Raw genomic sequence first — 15324 nt, 5'->3', positions numbered from 1 at the left:
CCTAGGAAAAGAGTGTTGCTCCTCTCTGCTTTAAGAATGGCATCTACTATGTAAGACTGAAAAGTAAGAGAAATACAAGAATATCCTCAAGGACTTGCAGAAGGGGATAATGAAGGGGGAAAAATGGTGCCTACATTTTTCCCTCCCCCTGGGCCCTTTAGAACTGTTTGTTGATAAACCAGCAAGACTCTTAACGCTCCATGACAGGAAAACAAAACACTCCAAACCAAAAAATGGGGCACAGGAGAAAATTCTGTGTTTTAATCCTGGAAGAAAAATATGGAGCATTCATAAACCGTAGAAACCTTTAGTCAGGCTCCTGAAGTTCACGGCACAAAATAATCAAATTTTATGAGATGTTAGATCTAAACAATCAAAATGCTTCGTTTTGGTCTTCCTGTGGTTGTTAGCCCATACAAGAGACAGTAACTGGTTCAGCACCCCTTTCTTTGTCAGAACTCCCACCGCAGCTACGTGAGTTTTGACTCACTAAAGGATGGATGGGGTCCATCTGCCCCAGAAAACATTGATGTCTAGGGGGAAAAAGTGGCCATTTATCCACGGAGCTTTGATTCCATCCAGTTGGCCTTCATATGAGTCTATGTCAAAAATTAAAATGATTAAAAAATATAAGTATTTAAATCAATGTAGGATTACAGTGATGGGAAAAAGAGCTTTGTTGTATGATAAACTGTATTTTTCTGCAATGAGGGATACGGTTTGTTTTTATACCCAACATCACTTACTAAACACTCTATTCTAGGGGAATAGCTATACATAAATATGCATTGGGGTTTTGCCTTTGCATATATGGTCCCCTTCATAACATATTTGTTAGTCTAGCTGAAGAAAAACTGTCTTTTAATGACCTAACAGATAAACACCAAAAAGAAAAGAACTATTACTTCCTTTACTTCTATAAAATAAATCAAAACTCCTGAGGAATTATAAATATCTAGAATGCAGATGATCACACAAAGGAATCTATAACCACATTTCTTAAAATTAGCAAATAAAAGACTGAATGCTCAATACTTTTTTATTACGAATAGTGAGAAGAATTATGTTTATATCATGCACAGAAGTCAAAGCGATATCATAATAAGCACTTTTTCAGATCAGAGAGTCTAATGAAAACAAGTTGAAGTTGAAGCTGCTTTAACACTGTCAGCTTTTTAACAACAGCTTCTGGCAGCTTACCTTTATCCACTAATGAGAGGCCACAGAAATTTAAAATAAAACAATATTAGATGAACTGAAAATTTAGAAAGCAAAGCTAATAAAATATGATACGGCATTACTTCTTAGAAGATATGCCAAACTTTGATGATGCACAAAAAAGTATAAACATTCTCTTGCATAGCAGTAAAGGCACAAGTTTAAAAAAAAATTACTCATGCGAATCATGCATATTTGAACTCTCCAAAGATGCAGCATTCTTGAAACCTTTTCTGTCCTACTTGGTGTACACAGAGCAGATCCTTCTAATCAATTTAACATATATTTATATTTTTAAATTTCCATTATCCCAGCATGCTTGTCAAAAAACATTTTCTTACCAAGCTCTTCAAGCTCTGAGGTCATTGACTTAGACCGCAAGGTCAGTGCAGTGGTTGGAGCTCGCTTAGGAGGTGGTGGGGCTTTGCATTAAACAGAAGGATATAAAATATAAGTAAACATACATCTCAAACACTATATATTTGCAAACACAATTTCATATTTGGTCAAAAGAATATGTCACACTAAATAAGGTAATATTAAATCAATACATGCAGAAGAAAAAACCTCAGATGCTTTTCATGTATTGAATTTCTGCACCATTCTACTTTTAGCGTAGGTTGTTTGACACATCAGTAAGCTTTTATGTAACAGGATACACAGAAACATTTAAAGCTAAATAATTCTGCACTTCTATTTTTCACTAGGAAGAAGACCTTCTAGAGAAAGCACCTCGTAGCACTTATGCCCCTCCTTCTAAGAAGTGTACATAGTTCAAAATCTCTTGGAGACCAGCTAAGTCTCTGCCAGATTAATTTCATCTTTGAAGAAACTTTGCCTGCTGTTAAATCTGGGAAACATAAGAAAGAAGATTCAAAGTGATCTTAATAGTCATGGTGAAACTTAGGAAAACAGGTGATCGTCAGAATAAATAACACTTTAAGTTGATCTTGAAATATCAAGGCAATCATTGAGCACTGAACCTAAAATCCAGCATGTTTCTTGGGTGTCCTGATATATAATGTTTCCTGCTAGCTTCAAAGATAGCCAAGCCAGACAATATGTTACTGGAGGTAACATTTCTGGAGGCAGACATGTGAGTAACATCAGAGAAGAATCCACCTGCCATTAAGCCAATGTTGGTAGGAAAATATGGTCTCCAGGAAGCAGAAGCTGCTGGGACACCAGGAAAAATTAAGGATTCTGAAGCATTTTGGTCAATAATATACATCAGAATACTCCATCTAGAAAGCATGTTGGCAAACCAATTTAAGGATGAGAAAGAGGAAAGAAATAAACACCGTTTTCCCATAGCAACTACCCACTAGGTCAGCGCCATTTTCTCTGTTAGGCTCCATCCCCTACTTACAGAGGCTTGAATGCCTGTCATGAGAAGGCAAAAATGTAACTCGGGTTCAGTGCCAGATACAGAGCCGCATGGGTCCCACATTTACTAACTCCACTTTGAGTTCTGTCCTTGCCCAACAAGAGGGGTGACAACAAATTTGTGAAGGACACCGCACAAACTGGTAAATGGGCATGGTTGTCTGACACTTGCCGTCACCGTAAAGGAGACTGATGGGAACGAAATCCCTCCGCGCAATTCCCAAGTTAAAATGGCAACTGACAGGAAATAAGAAAAGCTACAAAATTGCATCAAAAAAGGAGAAGACTTCGAAAGTGAACGTTTTTGGGAAACGACACATTATCAAGAGAAGGCTCTGGAAAGATGACAAAGAGCGGGTGTTTGTTTTTATAGCAGCACTTTATCCTTCCCTTTGAGTTGTGTACCAAGGCTCCCTTATGCAAAGCCAGTAGGACACATCCCAACCAACCGAGGGGAAAGGTTTCCTCAGAATGTGCAAACAGTAGTTCTATCAAACTAAAAACAACACAAGACCCTCTTTGGATATGATTTACTTTAAGACTTTTTTCTTTTTTTTAAGCAGTAGATGTCAAGAACTCTGACTGTATAGACAGAGAGTTTTACTCATGGACAAAGAAGGAGCCCTTGGGTGCCAGTTTCTAGCCCCTCTTGTGTTGAAGAACGAGGCGACTGTGATTAACACGGAGCAACTGGCAGGAGAAACAGGACTCTCCAAAAATGTGATGCTGCTCTCTTGAACATCAGCAAGCAGCAGCAGCTATCTTTTCTGCTTAATGATAACGATGAGGATCTAACGACCTCTCAGGGTACCTTTTAACTGAGCAAACTCAGAAGCACCTAAGACAAAGAAAATAGTTCTAAATCCATTTCTGGAAGTATTTTTTGCATGAAGTTTTTTTTGGTGGGGAGGAGTTGGTGGGAAAAAGCAGACTACAATTCTTAAGGGACTAGTACAGTCTTATTATATAGGTTATCCCATAAACTCCATTAAAATTAATATAAAAAAGCCCTAATCTTTTAAATTGGGAAAAAACGTTTCCCTGGTTGCATCCGGACAATTCCTTCTCAAAGTCTTTGTGGCACATGATGCTGCACTGAACTTTCTTGGAGTAGCTGCTTTCTTACTAGGGGCCACGTGTCAGGAAGAAAGCTGTGCGTCTTTTCTACTAACAGCAAGAGGAGGGGATTTTCCCTGGTTGGTACGGTGATTTGCCCACTGAAAGGTATTATTTTTCTACTAGAACGTTAGTCTACATAATTTGGTTACTTTTCTTATTTTTACAGGTGTCCTTTCTAAAAGATTTGTTTTGCAAAATTTTAAGTTCTCAATGACTTCAAGAGGAGTCAAACTAACCCCATTTCAAGTACATTTGAAAATCCTATCCTTCTGCATATAATTTTCATTAATAAAAAGATATTCTGTTCTTTGTGATTTTTCTCTCTACTGCAAGACACTCATGTCAAAAAGTCTGGTTACAAGAACTTCAAACATCACTGCCTAAATGTCCACAAAGATGAAATTTTAAACATGACAAGAGAATGCTACCCTTCTCATCACAGGATTGCAAATTTAAAAAAGGAAACTTGTAAATCATAAGTTTTAAGGCAGCAACTTCTTGTCCATATCCTGCTTTCTGTGGAGCAACACCAAAATGACTGTTAGGAAAAGAGAAAAAAGTACCTTTCTTTCTAGCTGTGTCGTCTGGATCAAGATTCCTGGTTACTGTGACAACCTTAAGAACTAGGTGATTGCCCCCTTGTCGAATCATGTTCACCACCTGCCTGTGTCCGACTTTCACCACGTTCTCATTATTAACCTACAAAGAAAGAAAAGATTCTTTCAGCTCAAAATTCAGAAAAATTCTAGTCTTTCAGTTTTAAAAGCAGAAGTCGGAAAGAATGGGAAGCTACAGAATTTCTGATTACTGTCTTTTAATAGAAATGTATTTCTAAGAAACAGCAGATAGCTGACATGTTAACAGGAAAGAAAAAGCTAGCTCTTCATGAAATATGTATCTCATTTCTTTATAATTGCTAGTTTAAAAAAACACTGAATGACTTTGACCAAGTTTTTCCCTTTACATATTATTTATTTCCTACAATTAGTGCGCTACAATTCTATAATTCACACAGTAAAACTACTTTCTTAAATTACAGCCATTATTCACCACTGCACTCTTCACAAATGTTTATATGCATTCTTTTCTTTAATATGACCAATGAGATATTTAGAAGGTTTTTTTTTCCCCCCAGATCACCCAGGAACTAACATTTTCACTCCAGAGGCATTCTTTTATTCCAGGCACTCCTCCCCTTGTTTCCCAACATTTCCATTCTGCATGTTTCTAGACAGTGGTGCAGGATAATCTTCATGGAAAAAGATGAGTTAACTCATGAAACTGTGACCAGCTGTTACGGTCATACCAATGTTAAGTTCTGTAACATTAAACTTTAAAATGTATACTCTCCCCAGTAATTCCTCGTGCTATATCATCATTTCTGCTGTATACATCTTTCCGTAATATTAATTCATAGGCATAAAAGAAAGTGATATTAATAAAATCTGTAACTAACAATGTGCATAACAGTAATTTATTTATTCAATATGTAAGGAGTCACTGAAAGTTATTTCAAATGTAACCAGTAGCCGTACATAAGACTGAAGTGCCGCATGCATTATTTGAACATAAAAGATATTAAGGAATTGGAATCAGTGAAGAAGAGATACTGCCAGATTACATGTAGGGAATTTGATCTTTATCCAAAATTCAAGTTCTGACTCAGTTATATTGCATTGAGATCACTCTGTGCCTTCCAAAATGAACAGTCGTTTTCAAAGTAAATGTTTTTACCCTCCTCTATATATGCTGACAGGAACGGCATCTCACACTAAAGAATTTACAGTTTAGAGCAAAATCTCTCATTAAATATTATTGCTATTTAGCAAAGCAACAAGCATGAGGAGACTCATTCCAACTTGAAATCGTTTTTTCGTCCACTGTATCAAAGGAAAATCTTGACTTTTTTCAAGCTTTAGATGAGACAAGATGCATTACAATGAAATTACCTCTCTGTAAACTGTATTTTCAATATACCGCTGCAGTCAAATGTTTCAAAGCACCACCCATGTGCTATGTCTGCAAGTGTGAGATGCTTTTTAAGAGGCTTTTTTAGTTTCACATAAAATGATGTAGGTGTAACACATTAACACATGCTGAACATCCAGACCTGTTGAGCAGGCAAATATGAAGTTCTCTCATTCTGGAGGTGGAAGATATAAAAAAAATGTTGGTTTGAATAGGACTCTTGCTGCTTTATTATGCACCTTCTTAGCGTCTGGTATTTAATTCCAAGACATGATATTTATTTAGCTGGGCCAATGGCATGTACATGTAACATGCCTAAAATATTTTAGCAAACAGAATTATCATTTTACTTTCTAAATTTCTGCCAGTATTAAAACCTCAACAAGGTAACACTTTTCCACAGGGAAAAAGTATCCAAATAAAAACTACTGACTGGATCTACTATATTTTTACTGGAGTTAAATTTTAAGGGTTGAAGTCAGTATGGATTAGAATGTATCCCCTAATGTTTTCCAAAAAATAAATGGAGACCTGCAAATAAATCAACAGTTAATATTAATCAAACACATGTACACTTTACTAAAGTGATACATGTATAAAATGATAAACAGCCTATGCAGCATACCATCTGTTCGCATCGTTATGTGCAATGATGATATTTAACATTTAGAGCAAGAGCAAATATATATGACACATTTTTTAAAACCGTCTCAGAAACAGAACCTCTAATTGACTGTTTATAGCAGTTTTGTTTAAAAGGCATCGTTACAAAGCTGGTATCAAAAAGATTTCTATTACAAAAATAAAAATATTGATAAGAGATCTGAAGATTATTTGACTTAAAGAATTTACAGAAATATTTGTTAACAAAAGAATCATGAAGTCAGCAAAGTGGTACCTCATCTTTATCCTCTTTAGCACCTCAGTGGGTAAAACTGCAGCATGATTACAGAGAAATGATAATAACAGAAGTGTCACCAGCTTTTAAGGAGCAAGGATTTCAGTGACAGATTCTCTATTTCTCTTAGCCTTCTTCAATCCTCTATACTTAAGACGAATGACTGTAGAACTGGGTGTTAAATAGTACCATACCGGGGCTCTGGCAGCTTTGTCTGGTAGTTTTAGTCTGACATTATTGTGCGACACTTTTGCAGGTATGAATAATGTGATGATACTGGGTCTCTGCTTCCCCTCCAAGCCTTGGCAGTGGAGAGGTGACTACCACATCTCATGTAGGCTTTGTAAACAAGCGCAAGCAGGTAAGTTTTTATAATCAGTGAAATACTTAAGATACCTATTTCACCTGTACCAATTCCTTTAACAATAGCATGTGTTTGGTATTGAACGCGATCACATTCTTTGAAATACTATAAAAATAGTTTTGCTTTTATTTGTCAAGCGTTTAGAAAGATGTTCCATAAAGAGTTAAACTGGCAAAGTCAGTCTGAAGGCACAAATTTCTCTCTCTCTTCCTCTGCTTCAATAACTCACCTCCTTCTATGTGTTTTCTGTGATATGTCCCTGCTAAGCCTCAAGTTCCTCTTTTCCTTCCACACCTCCCCAAAACTTTCCTTCACAGAACTTTAAGCTTTCCCATGTCTTTCAAAAACAGGCAAGAATATAGAAACGGACTATACAGAAACAGGCACGTGCTGCGGCTGGTTCCACGCTACATCCATGCCAGCTGGTCATCCATCCAGCTGCAAAGCAGCTGTTTTCTTCACATTTGTCTTGATGGATATTAGGATTTTTCACCTATATGCCTCAGTATTCCTTTCCACCTTGCATACTCAACGTACACAGGTATCCCCGCACTGCCCCAGACCCCTGCGAGCACAGCAGATGCCCTCTGCTCTCTCCAGCAACCTGTCAGAGAATGCTGGAAACAGTGCAGTGCTGTAAAGCTTGCATTCGACATCCCTCCCAGTCCGGGCCTGCGACTTCTTAAAACTCCGGGAGCGAGACTGTGGTCAACAGTAATGTGCCTCTTGGACAAAGAGCTTTGAGCACCAACGATAAAGAGTTCTCCCTCCAACATGGGCATTTTCTCAAGAGATAATACAAAACTGTGGTATAAACCAGAGTCAAAGACATCTGACCATCAAAAATTTCAGTATCTTCAAAATCCAGGTCCATCACGCTGACTTTGTGTTATTGAGGATTAATGCATAGCAGTATCTAAAACCCATAAACCCACTGAAAAGATCATGAGACTTAAGTCAAGTATAGAAAATTATGTGAAAACAGAGTGGTTTCTAAGAAGAAAATATCAATCAAGTAATTAATCTTTTTCTGTGTGAAACACCTCCTACATGCAAGAGTCTTATATACAAATGATGATATATGAACACCCATGACATCCATAATGCCACAGATTTCTCCTGAACTTTACAAAGAAAAAGATGCTCCTGTTCAGGTAAATTTACAGTCCCGCAAACATGAGAGACAAGCACAGAGGACTGAGAATGACAACAGCCTCTGAAATGCAGGTAGTTTAGAAAAGGACGGGATGCAAACAGAAGCAAGGATGGAAGGCAGAAGTAGTAATTAAAGTGAGATGACGGATAAGAGAATAGAGGTGGGGAAGCAGTTATCTTTCCTTCCAGCCTGTCTTTACAACGATGACATCCTAGATAATCCCCAAAGCAACAAAGAGCTTAAATATGATGCAGTAAGAGAGAGGACCCCAGTTGGATCCACGACAGCGTAGCCAGAGAGGTGTTAATGAGAGGCATAGACAATCATAAATTGGTTACCTCATTTCTAATCATCATATTCACACACCACTAAATGATCACTATACTGCCTGCAGGGCAGTGTAGTGCTTGCTTTAGAAGCAAGATTGGAGATAGAATTACCTTGGAATTTGTTCAGGACTTTCCTGAAGATTAAACTTACATGCACACACAAAACAAAAAACATGTACTTCCACGTCTTTAAGAAAATGGTGGATTATTTTTCATAGAACATCACTGCACACATAAGCTGGATCCCCATTTTTTCGCCACACCCCAGCACTATGCAATATTTTGTTGCAAACAGACTCTTCACAGTATAAATACATGTATTTGGTTTACACATATGGCATAATTAGCACAGGAAAGAACGAATACAGTTATTTTAAAATGTGGATTTTCTGGAAAACAATGCATTAAAGGGTGTCCTACAGATGCAGGGGTAGATTTTCTGGATACCAGGCTGGGCTACATAAAAGGGCTTTGTTCTGGAATGTATAACCATGCAATGGGTTGCAAAAGAAAGTAAGATTAACCTGCACATTGTAGGATAGCAGATGCATGAGTTGGAACATATCCACCATAGCAGCCTTCCCGTAGGAAGGTGCAAAAGAAAAAACACTACCAGAGAAAGAGACCTTTGCAGATTTTGTTCTATTAATAAAAAAAATCTTAATTTCTTCAATGTATCATGCAGCAGCCTAATCCCTTCCATTATCTAAACATTCTCTCAGGGAAAAATGTAGTCAATCATTTTCAACAGTAATTAAAACGACAAAACTCAGTCACTGCGCATGATGGTCACTGCAACAGTGCAGCGGGGAATACATTCACCTTGCAGTTGTAAATATACATTTTCTCAGAATAAACTTCTCAGAAGCTCTTCCCATCCTTTCAACTAACTGAAAACCCCCCAAACCTGTTACACATGCTTACAAACCCCTGCCTACACACTTTTTAAAAATCCACCATTTTTGTAAACACTTGACACATGCTAACCCAATTACAAGTTGTACCAGCAAAATCAATAGCGCACAAACAGTTCTGTAGGCTCAGAACATACTTCTGCGTTTCAAGCAACTACATAATTGTGTGCATGACATTGTCTGTGCACCTCACAAACCTGTATGAATTTACCATCTGCGAAGTATTCTCACTGTAGACTAAAAAGTGAGACAACGAAAGACACAGTGACCTACCTAGACGATCTTTGGGAAGCTATTCAGTCATTTATTATAACTTCAGGGCCAATCTTGGATTCAGCTACAAGATTTATCTACTGAAAACCAGCAACTGGTTTTGGGGCCTATGGTTGTGCTGCTCTTAATGCTGGGCTGAACCAATACTTAGCACAACCTTAGCCTATGTCCAAAATTTGCACTCTGCAAGTATATTTAGTGTCTGAAATCCTATTATTTGCTTCATGTTTGAAAACCCTAAATTCAGCCTGGAATGCTGAAGGCTTTTACCAGTGAAGCTTTTCCTGTTTTCTGTTATCAGTATTGTAACCAGCATCATCGACAGGCACATTCACAGCGCTAAGGTGAATAGCCTCCCCAAGAAAGTTTCTGCATGAAGCAAATTTTCACACATTCTGTAGTCAGCATATTTTTCCCTGAGTATTACAGGAAAACACTGAACAAGTACATTTGCTGATAAGAGTCTGGGGATCCAAATGACAAGGAAAGTCAAAAGGGTCCAAATCCAGTGTTGAGGATTTATATGGTATTTTAAGTACCTATAATATTCATTAAACCTCAGAGAATTTCAAGATTCATTACTCAACAAGATGGCACATGAGTTTAATCTGTCTTATATTAAAATAGAAAGTAATAATACAGTATATAAATCAGTATCATAAGGAAAATTAATTCCTGAATTTGTATCTGGAAACCCAGTTATTCACACCATATTATAGAAGCTTAAACAAACAGAGCAGATAGCTTCAGTCCATTGGCTTCAACTGTTAATTTATTTAAACAAGTCCTGAAATAGGCCTTGAGCATCCTCTGGGACACTCCTGAAAAGTACCTAATACCAGTAGATAAGTTTCTGGAGATGCTGATCTCCAGCATAAACATCTTTGAGTGTTATCAGCGTTTGAACGTACCCTATTTAATCTAATCTAATGCAAAAGATGATTCTAAGTTTCCATGCACTCTGTCAACCTGTGAAGGCACTATCGACATTTTTTTTGGTAATATAAATTAGCTTCACAGGGCCAACAATACAAGCCTGTGGAAATGCCAACTGAAATCTTGCTTTAAATAGATTTTTTATACTAATCCACTTGCTCACAGGTTTGCCTGGATTGATGGCTTTAATACATGGGAGGGTGTAAAAAAGAGGGAGCCAGACTCTTCTCAGGGACTGGACAAGAGGCAATGGGCACAAACTGAAATACAGAAAATTTCATCTGAACCTAAGAAAACACTTTTTACTGTGCAAGTGGTTGAACACTGGAACAGGTTGCCCAGAGAGGCTGTGGAGTCTCCATCCTTGGAGATATTGAGAACCTGACTGGACACAGTCCTCAGCAACCTGCTCCAGCTGACCCTGCTTTGGGGAAGGGGCCAGACTAGGTGATCGCTAGAGGTCCCTTCCAAACTCAACTATTCTGTGATTCTCTGGGATTTCTTCAGAAGAAAAAATATCACAGTGAAGTACCTACAATCTTTCAGAAAAAGACATACATACAAATTACAGGAAAAGTATCAAATTCATTAGTAGTGCTACCACAACATAAATTTCTTTGCACAAGCTTAAATGCTATACTAAACAGACACAAGATACAAGACATTTAAAAAAAACACCCTAGAGGGATATTATTTCTTGGGGTTTTATATTTCATCCTGTCACCACAGCCTCAGGACACAAACGTGAGAATCCTGTGCCCTTGCCCTTGCAGCTCCCGTGGCAGGAGAAGGTGTGCTGCCCGGTGCCCACACTCGGCAAGGGTAGGACAGGCTCAAGTGCAGCCTCCCTGGTGAAACCCAGGATCTGCAGGGCTCCTCCAGCCAGGTGCCAGACTCTTCCTGGACTAGCAGGGGTAAAACTGTTGCTTTCTGAACTACAGCATGAATCTGGTCTCTGCCTAGAGAAAACTGAGCTACTCTGATTCACTAAAGCTAGTGAGGGAGGCTTTAGCCTGCATCTCTTCATCCCGTAGTGTAGTGCCAGTACTGCAAATCTTCAGCTGAGCTTAGGAACATCTATTTCTGTTAGAAGCATGGGAATGAAGAGACATCTCAGATCATAAACTCCAGATGCCTTTGTTGCCATGGCAACTGCATCACATAGTTTGTTTCTTAACATATAACCAAGCTACATCTTGTAACTACTTCAATTTCTTCTCCCCATTATTCCTGTTAGGCCCAGAACCTCTTGCAAGGACCGTTTTTCTAACTTCCATCCTGGGTCTAACTGTGGCTAATTCATACACATTGTGTTTTTCCTGTGCCAAACGGCCAATAGCCTGAATAACTACTTGCTCTCTACTGCCCATGTGTCGTATACATAGCTGGGTGGCAGCAGCGTCCTGCCTGAGCACCCCTTTTGCTAGGCTAAGCAAACATTTTTAATCACCTATTATATAAGGAGCCTAACGCCTGGATGGAGTACAACGGCTGCCCAGCACTTCAAAGCCAGCCAGCTATTTTTACATGCCTAACTTCAGTCAAGCGAGTTTAGAAAGACAAACTTTTGTTCGCTTGTATTTCGCCCAACTTGCACTGCGCTCGTGTCGGCACCTGACCTCCCTGAAAACAGGTGTACAAGTATTTTCTTCTTATCACCTCTTACATTACCCTCCTCGTCACAGTCATTGACCATGAGCATAGACACTTTTGAGCGTGTCAGAGAGCTACTTAAACATTGGCAATGGGACTAAGTTCTGCAACAAAACAAAACTCTTAACAATAGCAACAAATACTTAACATTTGATTTAACCTTGCTTAAAAACTGTTAAAGCACTGGCCTTTTTCCTTAAGAGTCATGAATTTTGCTCAAATAAGCATGTATGAACATATACAAACAATACAGCATTAAAAAAACCACAACTGAATATTTTAAAGGAGCTTCTCTTATTCTACAGCTTACTTAAAATGAGAGCACTCATTAATAATCCCTCCTTATTAGAAAAATTAATACAATAATATATCGAAATGATTTCTCAATAGACTCCTATTTTGTCCCATTAAAAGCACTGCTGAGTGACACAAAATGATAGCATTGCTGCTGCGCAGAACTCACTGGTTATATTATGTTAGGGATCAGGGTTGAAAGAATATACTATAAGAAGAGCAGGAGAGTTGCAGGTTGCTGTTTATCTATTACCCATGCCATAGATTGACAGGTGGAACTAAACTGGAGAAAGAGCTCATGTAAAACTAGCAATTTAATCTAAAATTTTGCATTTTGTGTATCTATACTTAAACTGAAAGCTGCTGACAGCAAGTAAATACTGTCCTCATGAGACGACGCTATACAGAGCATCTAAGCATCACTCAGTTACCTGGACCCATCCCTATTAAAAATAATTGTCTCCATTAATCATTAACTGTTGCTATTTTGAATCATTTGGCTTAAGTCACATTTCTTAGGAGAGGCTCAATTAACTTTATTGCAGTTGATTGAACTGCAATGTACTGCAATCAATTAAATTACACTTAGGATGAATTTGTCCAATGGCTTTCAGGTGTGAGAGATGGCATTTTTTCAAATGACAACTTCTCTTAGGAGAAAAAACAAGCGAAATGCGCACATCTGTTTTGCTCTCACACACACACCTGAAAAGTTTTCCATTTCTGAGAACTCTTCAGAATAGTACTACGCTCAGTTGGTATATACTGATACAAAGCAGTACGAGATGACCTATACTTGATATTTTAACCTACTTTAAAGAATGTGACTTACATTTACTATTTAATGGTTTATGAATGTGTAAGCCTGACAAAAAAAGTTCAGGGGTTTCTGGACAGGTCCCTGAGCAGGCCAGTACAAGGGTCAACATTAGCGACTGTCTTCCTAACAACGGATGGGTGGGTTGGACCAAGAACGTCGAGCTGAAGGCGTCTCCCTGGCTTCTGGGTGCGCGTGGATATTTCCTCAGTCACTGCATTAGAGCTGTGAAGCTGGCTGAAAAACTGACCGCAACACGGAGAAGTCAGAATCCGGGCTGATGGGAAGACCAGGTACGTGGACTGGGCCTAAGAAGAAATGGTTGGTGTGTGTAGGCTCTGCAGTGAAAAAGCCTGTGGGTTACTGTTTTCCTTCAACAGCTGTCTCTCTGGTATGCCTCGAGCATGAAGGAATGGGGACGGAAACAGGTCCTTTTGTGGTGAGCTGGGACTTTCTTTTCTTACACAGGAGGTCACATTATGCATTTGAGGTGGCAGGCAACAACCTTCGGCCTCCTAAGTTTCCGTGCCCAAAGAACAGTTTCCAGGCAGGAGGTTTGCACCTGGGGACACACCTCAGCAGTGCGCAGCTAGAAACGGCGACCGGGCACAGGTCAAGCTTCCACCCTTCTCTCTGCTGAATCTTTCTTTTCTCCCTTCCCCTCTGCCCTGATACCTCAGGAGCATGCGAGTGCCAAACATTTTACGTGGCTGGCTCTCAATATTCCTTAGGATGGGGATGGCCAAATTTGCTATTCCTCTTGTGTTTTCAGCGTATGCTTAATACTTATTTCTGAGTTCCATTAGTACCTGATGGCTTGTTTGCTTCTGTTTTTGTGCAAAATAAACTACATGAAGGTAAGTAGATAACTAAATTTTTTTTGCAAATTCTCATGCCTTTTAAAAATATTCTCCAATTTAAAATTCAGTAAAACTAGAATGAAGTTAGAAGCACAACAGAGTATCTTAATACTGACTTCATAAATATGCATCTTTCATTTCATTTGTTCCCGGATGCTATATATCCTATAAATTATGCAACACAGCCAGCTGTGTACTGTTCTGAGTACTAACACCAGCACACTAGAGGTCACCTATACACTAATGAAACACCTCTAGCATATCTGTCCTTCACAAAAGAAAACATGCATGAAAATCTAAAACTGCTTAACCATTGCAACCAGGAGCTGCTTTCACCTCATTTCTCTGACATATCCACACCACAGTCAGTCACCTCTTCTGAGGTTGCTTCTGAGGTCAAGAATACACCTTTTTTGCAGGGGAGAGCAAATACAATCCCAGCTGCACACTGAGGCTGCAGTTTTGTGGTGGGAAAGCAAGTTTAACCCCTCCTCTCTCCCCCGCTGTCCTCCCATCCCCACACCGGCTTGCCCTGCCCTCAGCCGAGTCACGACGGTGCTTTGTAGGCCCTTCTGTGGCCAAGAAAGTGTGGTGGGGGTGGAGGGATAATTTTGATGTGGACTCTTACGAGGGGCTGGCAGTCGGCGGTGCCGGGGGAGGACTGGGTGTCCAAGGGCAGCTTCTGCAGGGAGGATGGTCCTGGACGCCAGCGCGCTGCAGAAACGCGGCTCAGCAGGGCGATGGGGCAGCACGCGTGGTGGCTGCAAGGGGGAGAGCTGAAAAGATCTGGTCCTATGGCAAGCTTTATCCCTATGATGTATTTCATTAAGAGAAAAAAAAAGAAACGGAAAGAAAAGAAAATCCTTCTCTAGTCCTCGGCAGCCACAGTTTGACAAGCAGCACTAGCCTAAGCCCACGCAGTGCCCCTCAGCCCTCCCGGGACACCTCCTTGCAGGGCCACGTGCAGAGCAGGGGTCATTTCTCTCCCAAGGCTCCCAGGCCTGCTGCCGGAGCAGCTCCACGACCGGCTACCTGCGCCGCGGAGCAGGAGCCACTGGCTGAGGAAGCCTAAGGCGGCATCGCTGCTCTAAGAAGTGCTCGTGAAGCTGCACCCTGAGGACAGCATTCAGCTGCCGTGC

General features: G+C 39.7%; 1 protein-coding gene across 4 annotated transcripts in view; it reads right to left on the bottom strand.

Annotated features, from left to right (window-relative positions):
• Positions 1-15324, bottom strand: part of SHANK2 (SH3 and multiple ankyrin repeat domains 2) — a 374573-nt gene that overhangs the window by 38063 nt on the left and 321186 nt on the right. For all 4 annotated transcript variants that reach the window (XM_064512811.1, XM_064512809.1, XM_064512810.1 and 1 more), the window contains 2 exons: positions 4287-4422; positions 1560-1640 (listed from right to left, as the gene is read on the bottom strand). In XM_064512811.1, coding sequence (XP_064368881.1) covers positions 1560-1640; positions 4287-4422 — 217 coding nt within the window. The remainder of the gene's footprint in view (positions 1-1559; positions 1641-4286; positions 4423-15324) is intronic.

The sequence above is a fragment of the Dromaius novaehollandiae genome, chromosome 5, assembly GCF_036370855.1.
Source record: "Dromaius novaehollandiae isolate bDroNov1 chromosome 5, bDroNov1.hap1, whole genome shotgun sequence".
Lineage (NCBI taxonomy): Eukaryota > Metazoa > Chordata > Aves > Casuariiformes > Dromaiidae > Dromaius > Dromaius novaehollandiae.
Note: the sequence above shows the minus strand (reverse complement) of the source record. Positions and strands in the feature narration are given on the sequence as shown.